At 34.4% G+C, this 14,462-nt stretch overlaps 1 protein-coding gene across 1 annotated transcript; it reads right to left on the bottom strand.

Moving 5' to 3' along the window:
* Positions 1 to 9,594: 9,594 nt before the first annotated feature.
* On the bottom strand, positions 9,595 to 13,408 carry LOC108464382 (receptor protein kinase TMK1-like). The gene is made up of 3 exons (XM_017764661.2): positions 13,174 to 13,408; positions 10,577 to 13,026; positions 9,595 to 10,344 (listed from the first exon to the last, which is right to left on the bottom strand). The coding sequence occupies exons 2-3, from the start codon at positions 12,927 to 12,929 to the stop codon at positions 9,836 to 9,838; spliced, it is 2,862 nt and encodes a 953-aa protein (XP_017620150.1). The 5' UTR covers positions 12,930 to 13,026; positions 13,174 to 13,408; the 3' UTR covers positions 9,595 to 9,835.
* Positions 13,409 to 14,462: the final 1,054 nt, after the last annotated feature.

Here is a 14,462-nt window from a genome sequence, read left to right as displayed (position 1 = left end):
TCGGCATGTGATTTATATCAAGGCCGGAATCTATGTTGAGTACATCGCCATAGACAAACAATACACCATCATAATCATGTATAGTGATGGCCCAAGAAAAACTATTGTCATTAGTCGCAAGGGTGTCAAAAATGGTAGCGAAATTACCACTTGGCAAACTGCCACTTTTTGTAAGTATCCAAGAACTCTAATCATTCTTTTTTTTTTTATCAATCATGTAATTTTTTATTAATAGAAAAGGTTATCTATATCAACCAATAACATAAGTAGCAACTTATATAGTTTTCATAATCTTGTAGAAGATAACTCAATCCAGTTAATCTATCATAAATATTTCTCACGATAATTTATTATAATAAAATAATTTCATATTTTTAATGGTGCAACTGCTATTGGGAATGGGTTTAGTGCCAAATCCATGGGATTCTAGAACACCGCTAGTCTTGAAAAGCACTAGACGTGTGACAGCCTTAAAACGACCCTAGTCGAAATGTGGTTTCGGGACCACAAAACCAAGGCATAAAAATAATTTAATATTTATTTTATTGCCTATAATGTGTGTTAACTCATGTGTGATATTTTTATGCTTTGATTTAGAATTATAGATGTGAATTTCACTAGAAAGGACCTAGTAATAAACTTTGAAAGTATGAGGGAAATGTGTGATGACTAATTAAAGGATGCATGCAAAACAATGGACTTGCATGTCAAATTCCCCCATAGCTAGTGGCCGGCCATGACAAGGATTTATGGGCAAAAATCATGTCATGAAACATGTTTGGTAAATGGGTTATGATGGAAAGAATAAAATAAGGGTATGGAATAAACAATTAATGTTAGTAGATGAGAAACAAAAAAAAAAGTGTCCATCTTCCTCCATAGCTTGGCGAATGTCCTAAAGAAAGAAAGAAAAAATTTTGTTCATCTCTTTTCACTCTCTTGTTGGCCGAAAATACTAAGGATAAGGAAGGAGTTTTGCTTCATACTTGGTTTGGAAGAGGATTAGGAAGAGGTTGGCTAAACTTGCATCAAGATTAAGGTATGTTTGAGGTTCATGCATGTTTTTAGTTGCTAGCTTAATGTTCTTGTTAGCCCATGGTTCAAATCCTTGTTATGTCATGGGAATGAAATTCGCCAAAGTGAATGTGGTGTTAATGCCATTGCATGTTAAATAACAAGCTTGAAAGTGATACATGTGATGGAGGATTGAAGATTCTTAGATTTTCTTTTAGCATTTTTTTGAATGAGATACTAAGTTCTTTGTTTCACCATGACCAAATTGAAATGGTGTGGTGTTGTGGTATTCGCCATGATATATCCATAAGTATAATTCATGCATGTTGCATGGTAAGTAAGATTTAAGCTTTGGAAATGTGTATATATTTGGATATAAGCCACTTGAGAATTCGCCCTTGCACCTACATGAATATATGTTTGCACATGATGGATTGGTATGACATATATACTAATTCAAAGTGTATATTTGCTTGTGATGATGTGTTGATTATGAAGTAAATAAGAGATGTGCAATGAATTACGATATGTAATGTGTTAGTAGTAAAATGTATGCTGTTTTTTTTTGTGTGGTATTAAGTGTATATTCGCCACATGAGGGGTAATTAGTGTGCATGCATTCGGTTTGAGGCAAGCATATTGATGCCTATTCTTGGCTTAGAAAATTCGCTAAGAGGAATATTAACTAATGTGTTGAGTTCGATTTATGATTTCGTACATATGCAACTTTGATGCCTAATGTATATAAGGGCCAAGTACTTTGAACTTCACGTTGATGTTTGAATGTATTGAATTGCTTGTTGTGATGTAAAGATGGGCATGACCATTGTGTATTTGAGCTAAAGGATGGCCATATGACCATTTACACTCCTTGTCATATTCGCCATAAGCTATCATGATGAGATTTTAATAAGTTAAATTTGTGTGAATTAGCTCAAGAGCAAAGGGGAGCTAAATCCGATAAAGGGAAGGAAAAAGTAGTTGAATAGCCGTCGAAATCGCTCGACAACATCCGAGGTAAGTCTTCGAGTGATGACCCTACTTGAATTATATCAAAATTATGCTCCTTGTTTGTGTGGCCATTGAGCCGAAATAGTAAAGGTTGATAAATATTTTGTGTTAGAGCTTTAGTAACGAAAATGAACTATGGACGTGTCTTGAATATTGATATATGTGTAAGTGAACATTGGAAATATATCCGGCTAAGACCCAAGGCATTCGTATGAGTTGATATATCCGGGCTAAGACCCGAAGGCATTCGTGCGAGTTGATATATCCGGGCTAAGACCCGAAGGCATTCGTGCGAGTTGATATATCCGGGCTAAGACCCGAAGGCATTCGTGCGAGTTGATATATCCGGGCTAAGACCCGAAGGCATTCGTGCGAGTTGATATATCCGGGCTAAGACCCGAAGGCCTTTGTGCAAGTCACCAAATCCGGGTTATGACCGAAGGCAATCGTATGAAGTCGCTATATCCGGTTAAATCCGAAAGTATGTGATTCGAAGTGAGCAATCTTGCTGTGAAACTTTCAGCTTATACACTTGTGAAAATTCCAGCAATGAGGTATGTTTGTATGTGCTTGTACTAATTGAATTCTTACAAGTAAGTATGCGCTAAGTTGATAACGAGCTACCGGCCTTGGGCTAAGTTGTTCTTTTGTGTATGAACATAAGGGTCGGTGATGTGAAATAAGTATGAGTATGGGAATGTGAATTAGTAAAGTGGTTTAATTAGCCATGTGAATAAAATACCTTAGTCAAAGCTGATTTCATTGCTTGAGACTTACTAAGCATTAAAATGCTTACCCGTTGCTTTGGCTCTCTGTTTTATAGGTTTCGCTCGTTAGCTATCGGATTCGGGATCAAAGAAGTCAAGTCATCCACACTATCGAAGCCCCATTTTGGTACAAATTTTGGTTGAACTTTGAAATGGCATGTATAGGACCATCCTTTGTTGAAGGTCATGTACCTTCCGGTTTGTGTAAACTTGGATAGCCATGCGAAAATGGCTTATATCGTTTTAGCATAGAACTATAATCGTTTGTATGTTGACCCTTATGAGGTATGGAATTATTTTGAAACGATTAGCCATTGGAATGGTTAATCATGATCACGCTTTGTGCTATGTATGTAAAAAGGGCCAATTGAATCATGGAAAGTATGAAATAGGTAAAGCCTACTAAAGGCAGATGCTGACAGCAGCAGTGACGTGGATGTGAAAAATCACTAAAAATAGTAGGAATGGTATTAAATAGCAAATAAATTATGTAAGTGTACCTTGATGAATCTACTTTCATATGGAAGAAACGAAATGGTCATATGAGTTATAAGTTAACAGATTTTAAAGTTCTTGTGAAATAGGGCCAGAACGGTTTCTGGATCCCCTGTTCCAACTTTGGAAAATCATTGTAAATTAACCAGAGATAATTAGGAGTCATTCCATATATGTGTAGATTCCTCTCTGAGTCTAGTTTCTATAGAAACAAACGGCATCAGTATTGAAGCCCTGTACAGGGAGATATCCAATTCGTAACGCACAAAGGTCAGTGTAGTCGATCCCTACAACAGGCGAGACTTTAACTAATAAACTGTACTAATTGGCTCGACCAAAAATTCTAGAAAAAAATATGTAGATGGACATATGAGTCTAGTTTCAGGAAAAATTTACGGAACTGATTTTCGAGTTGTAAAACTCAAGTTATGAATTTTGGAGCGACTAGTACTCAGATTGGCAGCTTGTCTGAAAATTGTCAATAAGTGGGTTGAAGTCTGTTAACACCTTGCGTTCGACTCCGGCGACGGTCTCGGGTTCGGGGTGTTACAAGACGGTGGCTCTTTGTATTTAATCAAATAAATCAACCTTCTTCAATTGTAGAATAGATGCCCACCAAGACACCTTGTACAATCAAGCAAATCGTTAGTTCTTTCACAATTGTGTCATTTCTGGAACCATTGACTTCATCTTTGGTGACTCCCTTATTGTTATCTAGAACTCATTGATTATTGTAATGAGGCCAATGGATAAGCAATTCAACATAGTGGCAATACAGGGCAAGGGCTTCATTGATGAGAACATTGGTACTGTGATCCAAAAGTACAAAATTGTCCTCGAGCAAAAGCTCTTCAACAATAGGTTAAATTTTACAACATACTTGGGTAGGCCATGGAAGAAATTCTCTACAACTATTATCATGGAATCCACATTAGGTGACTTCATTAAGCCTGATGGATGGATGGATGCGCTTTAAGGACTCGACAAAGTTAATTACGAAGATATCCTTTACTATGTTAAGTGCAACAATCGTGGCCTTAGTGCTAATCTTATTGCGAAGGTTAACTAGAAGGGTTACCACAAGATTGATAGGGTGAGTGTCATGAAATTCATTGTCCAATCATTCCTTTTGAGCAAAGAAAATTAGTTGCCATTAACTAGCATTCCTTTCACTACTGCGTTAAGATATTAAAGATCATATAGTCCAATAAATTAAATAGGAGAAATCAACTATAAAAAACCTTAAACTAGCGAAAGGATTTTATAGTGTTCTCTTAGTATGTATACATATCAAACGGAGGAAAATCTTTCTTCATAAAAAATTTTCTCTTTGTAAGCTTTTGTTTAGAGATCTTTCTAAGATCACCTAGCTTTAGGTCTTTATTTTTCCACTTTCCGATGATTAGAACAAAAAAGAATTCACTTATGACATACCCACAATATGAGTGGAAACAATTATGTAATAAATTTATTAAAAATAAAATAAAAACCAAACATAACTTTAGTTAAAATAAAAGCCAAACCAAATATTTCTTGGGTTCAAATACCATTATTCTCATAATCAATATGTATTTTTTAAATTTATCGAAATGTAAAAAGACAAAAAGATTTTCAAAATAATATTTGTTCTTTTATAAAAAAGGGCTTTTAGTAATTTTACAACTGAATTGAGGTTTGATCGAGGGTAACATCAACTCAATCAATGCTTTATATATAGAAGTAACTCTAACTATTTTAATGAATACCAACATTTGGTTTTTTGGTAAAGAGCATTCACCATATCCCCAAGATAGTGAATTGATTCACAAGTCATACTTGTGTGGTATTTTTTTTGGTAACAAGAAACAACTAAAAAGCGAAATTAAAAAGCAAGTTAACTAGAAGAAACAAATAATAGGATGAAGGTCACCCTTGAGTAGCTTCCTTAATAAGGATGGACACTCCTCAAATATATGCATCTCATCATAATTCTCTTTGCCAAACTTAGCCATCAATCAGCTCCTTTGTTGTATTCTGTTGGAATGTGTCGAAGACGAACCTTCTAATCATGACATATGAGTTGCTTAATCAAGTGCAACTCAGGTAACATGCTACTTCTTGCAGCCTCAGCTAAAATGGTTTCCACAACTAAGGCATTATCACATTCCAACTCTTGTTGCCTAAATCCAAATGTCCATGCTAAGTTTAGACCTTCTAAAATAGCTCATACCTCAGTTTTGAAGATTGAATCTTTCCCAATCCACATGGTAAACCCACACTTCCAATTGCCATCATGATCTCTAAACACTCCTCCTATTGCAACAGTGTTAATGTTTTCCAAAAATGCATCATCTGTATTTAACTTGCCCACCCTTTTTTCTGGTTTCCTTCAATGATCACTCGATATTATTTGAATGTGATAGAGCTCACATGATTTTGAGTTAACAAAACTCTCAGCTTAGACTAGACTTGTATCTACAACAACATCAACATTACTATGAATATTATTGAAGATGAAATTGTTGTGGCATTTCCATAACAACCAACAAAGGATTGCAAAGTTAGTTGACCAATTTCTTCCATTCGCTAACCACACTTTTTGGGAAGCCAAGTTCTTGGTTAACCACAGTACTTGTGTGGTAGTTTAAATTATATAAATCAAATATTAGCATAAATTTTTTTAACCAAACTCCATTCCATCAAAAAATCAAAAATTTTAATCCATGTTTAGTTTTAGCCTAAAATTCACTGAGCTTTCCTACAAACCCCTACCAAAATTAAAGGAAATTGTGATGATTTGTTTGATCCAAAAAAAAAAAGCCTATTCCAAACAAATTGGTTTTTGTTTTTCTTCTAAACCCTTCTTCCTTTTTCCTCTAATTCATCGTCTTGTTCTCCCATATTGAGCTTGATCTTGAGCTTTCTCCAATAGGGAAATCTGGTCTATTTTACATAATTTTATTGACGGTGTACTAAATAATTTGCTTGAGAAGTTTTTAAACTTTATCGACATGTTAAATAATTTGCTTTTAAGTAATGAAATAGACTAATCTTTTGAATTGGGATAGGCCATATTCAGGTTTTGACAAATACTTTGAAATTTCTTGGACTATCGTGTATAGGGTGATGACCAATCGATTCGAGTTGGTTTTAGAGAAAAAAAAATTACATGAATGTAGAAAGAAGACAATGTGGTATTGATCATTTATATTTTGCATGGAGCTTGTTGATTTCCTGAGGTGAAAATGAAAATGTATGGTGCTTCACACACATCATTATTAGGAGTATAATGGTAACTCGAAAGCATTGTGTACATCATTGGCCAAGGAAAAGGAATACTATTACTATCTTCCCGTCCGTCCATCCATCCATCAATCAATCAATGAAATGAAAGTTAAAGTGGCCAGCCAGCCAAATGTGGGAGCAATGCAAGTCTATGATTGGAAGTAAAAGATAAGGCACATATGTGATATGGGTGTTTGGTGTTTCCTAGTAATAATCAATCCAATGGCCCCAACTTCACAACATGACAATAACAAGCAGCACAACCCTTTCTATATATCCATCTATCAAACAACACATGCAATTGCATTAGCCCCCAGTGTCTTCCCCTTAAATTACTTTTCATCTACTGCTTTCATATTTTGTGTCTTTCTTTGTAGGTTCCATTTGGTTATGGATGTGTTCAAAAAAGACTTGATGATTTCTTGAGTACTAGACTCATATAGATAAAAATATCTACATGCCCACATTATGTACTTGTTCATAATAATGGATAATAATAGTGTCGAAACCATTTTTTTTATATTTCGAAGTAAAAATGATTGATCGACTTTTTGGAAAGCGAAAATGGAGTCGCCACCAATATTTTCTTGTTTAGGTGTGATCGGATCACCTAGAAATTTGGGTTGTTTTAATAAAACATTTTGGTTTACTAAAACAATTATTTTGGTCTCTGAAAATATGAGAAAATAGGCTCGGAGTCGGTTACGTATGAGGAAGGATTAGCACCTCGTTACGCCCAAAATTGGTACCAAATCGATTAAATAATGTCCTTTTGTCTAAAATTAAAATGTTTTTGAAATGTGGTTCTTTTTAATAACATTTGAATAACCGAATCCTTTGCCAAAATCTTCTTGTTTCGACGTTCGAAAATTTATAATTCGAAAATAACAAAAGGATGCCCAACTATTTGGTCCAACGAAAAATCGATACCCAGCACAGTAGGGCATGATTCCTCGAATTTCCAAACATTGACCATTGCCTCACCTTAGAAGATACGAGTGAAATTCCGAAGAGACATTCGATTATTTTGAACAAACGGGAGATTGCAACCCAACACAATAGGGCACTATTCCCCGAATTGCCAAACATCGAACATTTCTTTCATTTTAAAGAGTTTTTAGAAAACGTGAGTGAAATTCCAAAGGGATCTTTGATCGTTTTGAACAAATAAAAAAGCGCAACCCGGCACGATAGGACACAACATTTCAAATCCTCGATACAAGATCATTTTATAATTTCCAAAACTCATGCATTTGAAATTTCAAAAGGATATTTAGTTATTTAGGTTAAACAAGAAAAATTGAAACCTAGTAAGTTAGGGTACGATTTTCTTGAATTTCCTAAATTCGAAATATTGCCTTATTTTTAATTTAAAAAAACATGGACGAAATCTCGAGAGAATATTTATTTGGTCAAACAGAAAATCGAAACCCAACACGTTAGGGCACAATTTCTCGAATTACCAAACACGAAATATTACCTCGCTTTGAAATTTTTTTTTTATTTTTTATTTTTTAAAAGGGAGTGATTATGGAAACAAACTTGCAACGTATTTATTCGATTCATTTGAAGCAAAGAAAATGAAATGAATAATTTCAGATAAATAGGTTAATTTCAGGCAAATAGGTTGGCAATCTCAATCATAATATAATACATGGGGATGCAAAACAAAGTAACAAATATGGAAAACATATATCAATAATATATTATACAAATTTTTGAAAAGTGCAAACATGAAAATCGTAACATGCCCAATGATAATAATCTTACCACATATACTATTTAACGTTTCTAACTAATGGTTAAATAAAAATCTATTTTAAGAAAAATATTTTAAAAGCTCATAAAAATGTTAAAACAAATAAACTTGAAATGAACAATTTAAAAGTAGGTAAATTATATATAAATATATATATACATAAGCAGATAATACATGCAAAAAATTTACAATAGATTGTAAAATAAATAAAAATAAAAATAAATAATACATAAAGCATATAAAGTTTAACATATAAATGAGCTTCAAAATAAGTATTATAAGAGGAAATTTAAAGTTAGTGTTATGCAAAATAATTTAAAAACAAGATTCGAAAAATGTATATATATATAATATATATTATGTGCATAGCAATAGTAATGTGTACCTATATAAAATTTTAAAACGAATAATATACATATTAGCAAGTTGTAACATAAATGAATTATATAAATGCAACCATGTAAGAATATACAAAAGAATATACGAATGGCATACTATATAATATAAATCAATAATTATACAAAATATTTTGAAACAAGATTTACTTACCAACAATTAACAAGATACATAAAGCATAAAACTTAATATAAACATTGTATATAAAAAAATAGTAATATAGGCAAGTGTTTGAAATAAACAAAGTATAATTTAAAATTGAGGAACAAATGGTATACATAAATAGATTTAAATGGAAAAATATAAACATGTTTGCAAGGGAATTCAAATAAGTAATTCAATTAAATTATGTATATATATATATATATATATAAAATAAAGAAAATAAAATAAAATAACAAAAATGAAAAATGAACAAAGGGAATACAAGAAATTAAAATCAACCTTTTTTTTTTTTTTTGCTTTGGATTTTTGATCTCTATGTGAAAATACAATGTTTTTTTTTTCTTTTCCTCCTCCCCTCTTTACATTTGGTTTTATGATGACTTTTATAGCCTTGTTACAACATTTTTTATTATTATTTACGATCTTTTCTTTTTACAAGTGGTAGACAAAAGAGGACTAGGGCGGCGCTTAGGGCGGCACATAAGGTGAAGAGGTTAGGTTTTTTTCTTTTTCTTCATTTTTTTATTTTTTTTATTTTTTATTTTGGGTTGTATTTGAGCTTGGGGTATTTTGGGTTTTAGTTGAGTTTTGATATTTGGGCTGTGATTTTATTGGCGCAGGGCAAAATTTGGGTCTTACAAATAGCATCACAAAGGAATCAACCTCAGAAGTACATTACCCCCTGCATGCCCATCTAATTATTACAATCAATAGGTGATAATGTTTTGGATGGCTAATACCATTGTAGACTCGGGCCAAAATGTTACAAACTGAAAGTTTAAACACCAAAACATGAATCTTATAATTTAAAGACAAGGGAACCCACCAATAAAAACCAACCACAAACAAGAAAAATTTATATATTAACATTGAATTCTCAAGTAGATAGAACACAAACAGCTATCTACAACTCCCAAATGAACAAAAATATTAAAAGGAAATATGCAACGGATTTACCTCTTTTTCATCGACCATCAGCTGAAGTGAATGAATCCGCAAAACCAGTAGGCCTAGCAGGGATACTACCTTTGCTGTCTTCTAAATCCATATAACTAAACTCCTTTCCTTCAGCTTCTTGCCAACCTTTCACCATCTGGTTAAGTGGAAGACTGTAATCGATGCCACAATATTCATCACTGTCATCATCCAATGGTTTCCATTTTTCAACAAGTGGAGCCAATACATTCACAGCGTGGCCCATGTCTGGTCTTTGGTTGGGTTCCCTTGCTGTGCAATGTCCAGCTAGTTCAGCAATGATGGAAATACTCTCGAAAGTTTCATCTTTTATGTCAAGAGTAGGGTCAATGGCTGCCCTCAGTTTCTCCTTGTCTGATTTGATATGCCAGAACCATGCAGCTAAGTACTGGGTGTCTTCGGGTCTATCATCGTCTAGTGCCATCAATCCAGTTAGAAGTTCCATCAGCACAACTCCGAAACTAAAGACATCAGCTTTGGTCGTGATTTTTCCTGTCACTGAATTGATTGGCATGTGAAGTTAGACACGAAACAAAAAGGACAAAAGCCAAAAGATTTTCAAGAACAACAACTATGGGACTCCAATGGAGGAACTCAAGCTATGTATAGAAACAAAAGTTCGAACAGTTCGAAGTTTAAACAAATTAACTACTTCACTGAGAAAAACTTATGATGTCTATTTAGCCTATATCATTGCAAATGATTGGAAAAGATTAAAGGAGTTGCATACCTGCATATTCCGGTGCTAAGTAACCAAAAGTCCCGGCAAGCCTCGTCACAACAGATTTCTCCCCATCAGGGGCAAGTTTTACCAAACCGAAATCCGCAACTTTTGCTCTGAAATCATCACCAAGTAAAATATTTGAAGATTTAAGATCTCTATGTATGAAGCTTTGGTGAGCCAGTGTGTGAAGATACTCCATTCCTCTAGCTACATCCAGGGCAATATTTAATCGTCTCTTCCAAGATAGAGGCTCCAATTTCAGGCTCTTCCAATGGAAAAGATGCTTGCTAAGAGCTCCTTGAGACATATACTCATAAACAAGAATTCTCTCATTGCCTTCAATGGAATAACCCAAAAGAGATACCAAATGACGGTGCCGGACCTTTGAAAGGACTGCAATTTCAGACTGGAATTCATCCAAAGCCTTGCTTGTAATCACACCAGCTTCCATTCTTTTAACTGCAATTTGTGTCCCGTCATCTAGTTCCCCTTTATAAACTACACCGAAGCCACCACGGCCAAGCTCGTTTTCAGGTGCGAAATTTTTCGTCACATTTCGAAGAACTTGAACTGATATGACTAAGTTTCCAGCTTCAATAATATGAGACTCCCCAGTGTTGCTACTGTTCCTGCTTGCAGAACCACTCCCTGTTAGTGCAGAAGTGCTTCCTTTGGTGTTACTAGCAACAACAACCTTAACCGCATTGTCTGAATCAGACAGATCCCTTGGGTGAATCACCAAGGAAGGAGCCAACTTACTGTCTTGTCTTTTCTTACAACAGTAGAAAGACAAAGGAACAACCAGAAAGGCAAGAACCACAAAACTCGCAACCGGAACAACAATTGAAACAAATGTGCTTTGTTTGGACCCTTTTGGTTCGGTTGATTCCACAGAAGAATCAGTGGGACTAGACCCTGAACCTTTTGAAGAGGTAGATCGGCTATTGGTCGGAAAACCCGAACTCCCGGATGGCGCATTGTCCCCGGTGGAAGGGGCTTTCTTATCACCATTCAATAAAGGATTATCAGCTATTAAAAGCTTCACAGTGCTACCAAATTTTGGTAATGGACCAGATATGTTATTGCCACTGAGATCCAAAGTTTCCAGAGATTTCAAGCTCGTCCAGTTATCCGGAACTGGACCACTTAGATTATTAGATTGAAGCCTAATTTGAGAAAGGGAATCCAAGTTTGCAACTGAAGGACTCAAAGTACCAGAAAGATTATAATGGGGCAAGTTTATGATGGAAACTTTCTCACCATTACATCTAATTCCCACCCAATTGCAAGGCTCGTTATCAGTCCAAGAAGAAACAAGCCTGGAAGGGTAATTCACCCCACCAAGAAACCTTAAAAGTGCCATAACTTCTGGGGAACAAGGAAGTCCCTGACTGGCTTTACAAAACTTGTTTGAAGCAAAAGTCGCATTTGAAACTTTAAACATTGGAATTGGACCCATAAACTGATTATTGTTTAAATCTAAGGTGTCCAGTTTCATGTTTGCTAAACTATTAGGAATTAAACCAACAAGGTTATTTGTATTAAGATTGAGATCTTGCAAAAGAGTTAAGTTACCAATGTTGTCTGGGATTGGTCCAGAGAAAAGGTTTCCATGCAGCCATAGAACTGTGAGGGAGTCCATTGTTGCCACTACATCAATTGGTCCAGTAAATTGATTCCCATTCAGCCAAAGCATCTGCAGAACACTGCCATTGAAGGTGTTCGGAATTTCACCGGATAATTTATTATCAGAAAGCTTCAAGTTTGTCAAAGAAGGCATGGAACCAAGAAAATCTGGCAATGAACCAATCAAATTACAACTCATACAAGAAAAGTTAGTCAATTGAGCAGAACTTTGTAAAGCCTTGGGGATTGACCAGCCAGTTGTGGCATTAAAATTGTTGTGATCCAATGCCAACGCTTCCAAATCATCTAAACCATCAAAGAAATCAGCTGGAATTGAATCAAAATTGTTGTAATCCAAATAAGCATACTGCAAATTTGATAAGCCACTAAAAGATGGCAACTTTCCACTCAATTGGTTTCTTTGGAGACCTATGTTGTTGAGCATGGTGAGCTTGTTCAAGTTCTGTGGCAAAGTACCCTTCAACCCCATACCTTGAGCTTGAATCTGAGTAACCCGGGACTCAGCACAGAAAACATGGTTCCAACTCGGAGGACCACAAGGGTCACCTCCATTTTCAGGCCACTTCAAGAGCTCAGGATTCTCAAGTCCATCTCTGAATTGCATTAAGACATCAAGGTCCCCAGGGTCAGTGGTGCTTAAAACCACTGTAACAAGAGATAAAACAAGCAGTGAAGCAAACTTGTTTCTCATGACAGATTTTTTATGCTGCATTGGACCAGATCACCCTAACCGCTACCAAAGAAGCTTCATTTGAAAAACCAATGGCGGTTTCTTCAAATACCCACTTCAAAATCTTGCATCAAACAAACTAAAACAACATGCTTTAGATTCCAGAAATTCTGGGTTCTTAAAAAACAAGCAAAATAACATAGAAAAAGAAGAAAGAAAAGAAATTATTGTACCCAAAGGTGAAGCATTTGAGCTAAAAATGGAAGGAAAGAAACAAGGACCATACCTTAAAACACGAAAGTGAAATTTCTGAAATAGCATTGTGTTGTAAATATACACAATATATCATCATCTAGATACTGAAAAACCAGTTAATAATTTGTGACATACAAGACCAGACATTTCCTTTTCCAAGCTGCCTTGCTTCATCAATAACTACAAAAAGACAAGGATAACACTGACTTTTCGGAACAGGTTGTGTGACATGAAGGGTGTCATTAGTATTTTATTATTATTATTATTAATCTATTTTTCTTTGTGGTTTGTTTAATTAAATATAAGATGGTGGGTCATTTTTTTTGTGTGTAGAGTGGACTGGTCTGATCCATTTTCCCTGCTGCTTTGATTTCCGTGACCTGCTGGCTTGTTTACGGTAGAAGCTACCATTCAAATTCCTTTATGGGTAATAAAATAATGCAGATGCCTCCAAAACTGTGTTTTCGGTTTTTATTATTAGTGTCGCTAATTAAGTGTAAGTCTACAGAATTACAAGGATATGTCAGAGCAGGATTAAGATGTAAATAATAATAAATTTTAGGGACTAAACTATAATTTTATCATTTATATTAATTTATAATTATATAAATTTTGAAGTGATTAAAATTGGAAATTTACCTTGTTAGACCCAAGGCCGTTGTCTATCCATTTGTCTTCTTCCCGTGTTCGAGCAACTACAACATAAAAGTAAATTATTACAATGCACATATGAACAAAGAACTTGAATTTAGTTGCGGTCAAGGTTTTTAAAACTAAATTGACGGTCAAACTAGTCAAATAATCAGTTTATAATTTGTAGTTTATCCGGGTTGATATTGTTTTAAATAAATTATTAAAAATTAATAAAAGTTTAAAATAATAAAATTTGAGAAAATCGATTTAATTAAATTTTTAACCTGATTCAATTGATTCCGAAGGATTCACTCAATAATGGATTCAAAATTGGTTTTATCCTTCATTTGAATTGATATAAAAATTGATTCTCAATTCAATTAATTGGTCTATTTCCAACAACCATAGGTGTAAAAGAAGTGAAGGTTAAGGATTTAAAATCATGTGAGGTTTAAATTAAAATGAAGAAGCCATGGAATGGGAACGCAAACATTGGAGGATTAAGTTCACTAATTTCCACATTTCCAGACAAAAATTATTAGCTTTTGCCAGCTTTGTTACCAATAAACTTTTGTCATTAGCATAGTCGGTAGTGGTAGTTGCCTTATGCCATTCAACCATTTTGTTACCAAATATTTGTGTTTGTGATATACGATGATTAAATTAAATTAAAATTTTATGTTTAAA

Source organism: Gossypium arboreum, chromosome 2, assembly GCF_025698485.1.
Source record: "Gossypium arboreum isolate Shixiya-1 chromosome 2, ASM2569848v2, whole genome shotgun sequence".
NCBI classification, from domain to species: Eukaryota; Viridiplantae; Streptophyta; class Magnoliopsida; order Malvales; family Malvaceae; genus Gossypium; species Gossypium arboreum.
This window is presented reverse-complemented; position numbering and strand designations above follow the sequence as displayed.